The sequence below is a fragment of the Centroberyx gerrardi genome, chromosome 8, assembly GCF_048128805.1.
Source record: "Centroberyx gerrardi isolate f3 chromosome 8, fCenGer3.hap1.cur.20231027, whole genome shotgun sequence".
Taxonomy (NCBI): domain Eukaryota; kingdom Metazoa; phylum Chordata; class Actinopteri; order Beryciformes; family Berycidae; genus Centroberyx; species Centroberyx gerrardi.
Genome location: NC_136004.1, coordinates 3,767,474 through 3,773,537, shown reverse-complemented (window position 1 = coordinate 3,773,537; position 6,064 = coordinate 3,767,474). Strand labels below are relative to the sequence as shown.

The 6,064-nt window shown below is 39.1% G+C and overlaps 1 protein-coding gene across 1 annotated transcript; it reads right to left on the bottom strand.

The window, feature by feature from the left end:
• Window positions 1–551: 551 nt before the first annotated feature.
• Window positions 552–5,460, bottom strand: LOC139917578 (serine/threonine-protein phosphatase 6 catalytic subunit). The gene is made up of 7 exons (XM_071906730.2): window positions 5,353–5,460; window positions 3,824–3,919; window positions 3,203–3,268; window positions 2,952–3,093; window positions 2,756–2,835; window positions 1,987–2,196; window positions 552–1,374 (listed from the first exon to the last, which is right to left on the bottom strand). The coding sequence occupies exons 1-7, from the start codon at window positions 5,425–5,427 to the stop codon at window positions 1,126–1,128; spliced, it is 918 nt and encodes a 305-aa protein (XP_071762831.1). The 5' UTR covers window positions 5,428–5,460; the 3' UTR covers window positions 552–1,125.
• Window positions 5,461–6,064: the final 604 nt, after the last annotated feature.

The following is a 6,064-nucleotide window of genomic DNA, read 5'->3' as shown; positions in this document are numbered from 1 at the left end:
GACTATTCATTATTATTCTGGTTTTACACAGTTGTATGCCTGTGCGAGATGATTTCCCACCTCTACGCTGTTCCTGTGTAGCAGACAAGGGCTTCCTTAAACTGGAATAGGAGGTTAACTATCTTGATAGTTAAACCAGCATCTTTGGCTGGATTTTGGTGCAACCCTTGGACCTACATCAACTAGTTTGTTTGAGTAATTCACTACAGTAGCACTAAGTCCAACTTTTTATCCCAATTTTAAAATATTTTTCATTCATTTTATGTCATGAATAGACTGAAATTTCTAAATACGTTTATTTATCATCCAATATTATATTTACTGAGTGAATGTCAGTTGTTTAAGAATGCTGTCATTTTTTGACATTTCTCCCATTTTGTTTGTATCATTGCTGTGAAGTGACTTTGTTATTGATGTCTGAATATTGTAATAAAAACTATGCTGAAATACACAAATACAATAAGGAGAAGTAAAACTGATTCCGAATCTGGAAGTCCCATATTTTACCCACAGATATTACAAGAAATGGCTAGACATTAACACTCAAGGTTTAAGTGTTTATTTATAAGATCACATTACAACACTAAACAGTACGCTTATCTTAATAAAAGCAATTTTGCTTTTGTGCAGTGCTTCATCATTATCTTACACACAACTTTAATACACTTCCATAACAAAATAAAATGAAACATTATATATAACATAATACACCTTGTGATTTGCTCTTCAGAGTGAATTTTTTTTATTGTAAACTACAATGGAGATTTTTTTTTTTTTAAATAAGCAAAATTTTACAAGGGTTTACAAGTTGGCTTCTGTGTCGTTTCAATCCTTCGTCTAGAAAACATTTACACGGCGTTGACGGTGATGCGGTGAACACTTAGGGGGACAACTTGCAGCTGTATCATCTCAGAATGTGATTTGAACTGTGGAATAATGGCATTAAATGCACAGAGCGGGGAGAATTGCGGACAGTTGGCACCGAGAGCGGAGATTCGTTGAAAAGATACTAAAATGTACTATACAAAATTAATATGGGTTCACGAGTGCTGATGCCGCCGCCACACACAGACACTGCAGTCCCTTGTCTGTGGTGTTTGGGGCTGTTTTGAGTTTCGCCGCCGCTTACAGGAAGTACGGCGTCGTCGTTCGAGGCGGGATGACCCTCTCCGAGTCCGGCACCGCTCTGAAGAGCTTGGGCTCTCGCGTGTTGGCGTCTTTGAAGACCATGATGGAGGCGATGTTGCCGCAGCGGTAGCAGTAGTTCGGGGCCGACCACACCGTCACCAGCTTCTCGTCGAACATGAACTTGTAGCCTTCGTGGACGAGCTGGTGCGCCCGGCATATCAGCTTCAGGTTGTTGATGTGGACGAACTTGGCGTTTTGTTTTTTTGGGTACAGTTTTGGATACGAAGGAACAAAGGAGGGGGAAAAAAGACAGAGATATGTTAGAAACTGCAAGTGTTGCCGAGCCAAATGCAGTTCACTTCGCCCTCTCCTTCACCTTCACTCTCTCCGATATATTGAAATTCAATATACCGCGATACAAAAATGTGACGATATGCATCATGGGGCAGAAAAATGAATGGTGATATTAGCTGCATTTTATTCTGCTGTAGTAATCACAAATGAGACGCTTGACCATCACAATTTCACAAGCTCTCCATTCAAATTATATTATTTACACTTTGTAATGACATTTTTAAATTGTTGTTTACATTCTAGCGAGCCAATGGCATCGCTAGAAAGATTTGTCGCAGAAAAAAAAATAAAAAAAATTCTGCAGTCAGACTTTGTTGTCATTGAACTTCTATTTATTACATCGTATCGTGGTTGTATAGAATAAAATCTAGCTAATATCGCGATTCATTTTTCTGCCCCACGATACGTATTGTCACATTTCTGTATTGCAATATATTGAATTTCGATATATCGTCCCAGTCCTAGTAAAAAAACATAATAATATCTATTGTTGTGATCTCTCACCTCGTTTGTGACCTTTGCGCCAAAGAGCCACCCGGCTCCTCGGGGGCTGATGGCCCAGGTGTCCACGTCTTCGGGATCCGACCACACCAGATCGCAGAACGCTCCTTTGTGGGGGATCTCCTGGTTCCGCTCAATGGTTCGGATTTGATCCAGGGTTTTGATATCGGGAGAGAGGCCTCCGTGAACACACAGGATCTGCTCGTCCATCAGCTGACAAATACGCACAAAAGAAAGTTAGGATGTCATACTGTAAGTCTTGTATATGAATCTGAAAAATGTATATCCCATGATCCCTTGATTGTGTTTTTGTTGCATGTTTTTGTGTTGTATGTCAAGTTATTATTATTTTGTCCATCAAGAACCACAATGGAAGTAAGTGGTTTAAGTGACACTTTCTTGTGCTATAAAATAAAAATAAAATATAGATTTTTTTAGCATGTATTTCTCCATTTCCATTTTCCACTTTAGAATGGATAATGCACAATAAAAAAAATGTGTTAAAACAAAACCAGTCCCTCTAACTTTAGCTAAGCATGGCGGACCTGTCTGCACTCTTCTTCTCTGGTGTTCATACCAGTTAAGAACACATGTAGAAACAGCTGAACATGAGCATCAGTCCAGACTTTGTTTTATTATGCTAGACTTTCAAAGCATGAACTTCTGACTATCAGATGTCAACATTCGTGGTTTTGGGTGGTTTCCTGTAATTGGTTCCCATTTGACAAAATGCCCATCATATGAAACTCAAAGTAACAGTTCCAATACTTACTGCTGCAACTGTTAACATATCAAACACTTTGGTACAATATCGCCAGGCATTTGCATTCCCATACTTGGTTTGGCATTCGTCTGCAAGGCAAAAAACAAAAACAAAAGAAACGACTCATTTACTTGAAACAAGAAGTACTGATTCAGGAAGTGAGAATAGTGATGATATGTGACCACCAAAAAGCCTGTAATCTCACCATAAAAGCCATACACTTGGGTAATCTGTCTGCTCTCATGGTTTCCACGGAGGAGCGTGATGCGGTCGGGCCATTTAGCCTTCAGCACCAGCAGGTAGGTGAACGTCTCCAAGCTGTAATATCCTCGGTCCACAAAGTCGCCCTAAAGACACAGAGCGACAGAGGTTCATTGCTGTAAACATTATACAACAACACCAATTTAAAAAGAACCATTAAGATAGGTAAATTGAAAGTGATTTAAATATACAAACCATGAATATGTAATTTGTGTCTGGAACCTGGCCGCCGGTTCGGAAGAGTTCGCAAAGATCGTAAAACTGAGACACAAGGAGATGAAAATGTAGTCAACAATGTAAAACAATTGGCCAAATAAAATTATAGTGTAACAATAGTCCTCTCAAGTGTTGTCATCATTTTGTGACTTTTGCATTACATCCGGATGCATTTTCTTTTGCCTATGGTGAAAATTATGGGATTTTTGGATCCCGTTTGGCAGTCATTCGGTTCTTAAAATGTCTGAACTAGGCTACTTCAAGTAGAAAATGTACATATTTTAACACATTACTGAATTTTAGAAAAAATATTTTAATAACAACCATGGTGTGGATGTTGCGTTATTCTCACTTCACAAAGGCAATTTTTCATTTTTTTCATTGCAGCTTCAAAACTCATCAGAATCCACCTCAACAAATAAAGAAATGCATAATGGAGGAAAGCCCGAGAGCAAAAATATCAATATTATGGTTGGATGTAGTTAAAGGCAGTTATTTTACACCACTATTCATTTTCACATTACACTGAATATGGGATCTGGAATCCCATATTTGGGCAGAATTTCTGTCTTCTTCAGTGCACTGGAATTTGGCGTTTACCTGTCCATGTATGTCCCCACATACTGTTACAGGAGTAGAAACAGGCTGGACGTTGGATTCCTCCAGCAGAAGGTCACACACATAGTCGCATAACCTCTGTGCAGATTGGAAACAAAACAGATACAGATGTCAGCAACATCTGCGGTACTGCCGTCGTCTCTGCTCTGTTTAGTTCATGCTGATATTCAATATCTTTCAATTTGACCATTATCATGCCAAAATGACAAGTATTCAGTGTTTATTTTTGTCAGGGGGGAAAAGCCTCTGAAACAGCATTTAGATTTTCCATATCAAAACCCCATGCATTTATTTCTAAATAAGATGTGAGGACTGCAGTTGGTGTTCAGTATGATGTATGCTGATGAATGCTGGGCAGCAATGACTGTCAACTAAGCCAGGTCACTCGACTTTACTTCACAACTACCACTATCAACATGTGAATGACACTAGGTCAAAAGCCAAACTGTGTCGCCATTTGTATATATCATTACTGTACATTATTTTCCATACTTTTCTGAACATGTGTGCATTCTTCCCAAAGGGGGGTGTATGTTACATGTATACCTGTGTAACTAAGGAATCTCAGTCTAGTTACTGCTAGTAACAGTCAACATGATGCGTCATTTCTCCTAGACCGATATGTTCCGTTCTCTCTGGCGTGGAGAAAACGTCACACCAAACACTATTAAAAAATCTGGCCGATAATGTTGCCTTATTTATCGGCAAACATATATACACCTCGTAAAACAAAACTTAAGGGTTTCCGAGAATCATTAGGATCCACTGATAAATTCGGCATATACGTGATCCACCATGCAGCACGTATTTCAATACATTTTCAACTTTTATAATTGATACGACTGTTATTCCCTCAATTGTCCTCCACCAAAATATAGCGTGATGGGCGGCGGCGGGCAATGTGAACCAATTCTACAAACTAATTTGACAGTTGGATTATATGTATGCCGAATCAAAGAGTGGCTCCATACAATGCTATGCTTCATGTTCTACCAGGTATGCATTTCTCCATAGTAAATAACTTAAAACGCAAAGTATCGGGGATATGTCCGGACTGGAGTTTGATTTTCTCCGAACTGAACCGACTAAACCAACTGAACTGGGGATAAAACATAGGGCTAAAAGCACCAGAGTTCCATTCAACCGCACCAAACATGTAAGCTGTGTAAGCAACCTGGTCAATGACAGTCATTTTTATCAACTGGGTCAGCATCAGCAGTTCAGAATCAGAATAACCGTTAACGTTAGCGTCAGTAGTTAATGGTAAGACAACGCTGGATATTTCCAATCCCGCTTCGGTAAAAAACAAAAAAAGAATAGCTAAAATTCGACCAGTGTTTACTCTTGACAGCTATAACAGTTTTGACTTCCTGACCGATATGACGTTAGCACCGCAAGCTAGCCAACGTTAGCTAATTATGCTACTGTAACACAAAACAAACAGCAGCGAGGTAACATTGTGTGCTTAGGACGTGACTTAATAAAAAACATTTCTATGAATCCACAATTACCTTGAGGTCGTTTTCTGGTAGGTATTTACACTGCTTTGCAATCTCCGCATATTTATCCAGATCTAGAGGCGCCATTGTACCCAGCTAGTCTCTATGCGCAACTTCCTGCAACTCTTCAGCCAAGTTCACTAGACTCTACTGCCACCTATCGTCTGCGTTTACATATAGCACTTTTACTTGAGAATTTTCATTTATGAATGTCAAGCTACGTTATATTTCAGAAATGCATGTGTAAGCATTCAGATACGCATTTCTCTATTATGTCAGATATTTTGAAAAACGTAACGCATTCATTAATGATGATAATAAGCATACAATGTAAAACCTTGAAATGTCATCATACCATCACAGAGCCTAACCTAAAAGGCTTGTATGCCTTCTCCTGTAAATAGTGATCATAGTTAATTCTGGTAATGGTTCATCATGGCTTTGACAAAATAGGCTTGTGGTCCTTGTTAGGACTACCTAGTTATTAGTTTTGTTAGCCTGCTTTCCAAGCTCATTATGTTTACAATATGTCTTCTCATAAGTAGCTAAATTTATGAATGGAACAGGGTATGTTTTGATAATTTTCTGAGGATGTTTGACAATTTACATTGCTTTGTGTCTCCATAGGAAGGTAAATCGACTGTCCAACCAGTGAGTGAAGCAACGCCCAGAGAGATATTTCCAGGGCACCTATTTGCTCGCGAATGTGTCAATCTTCGGCGCC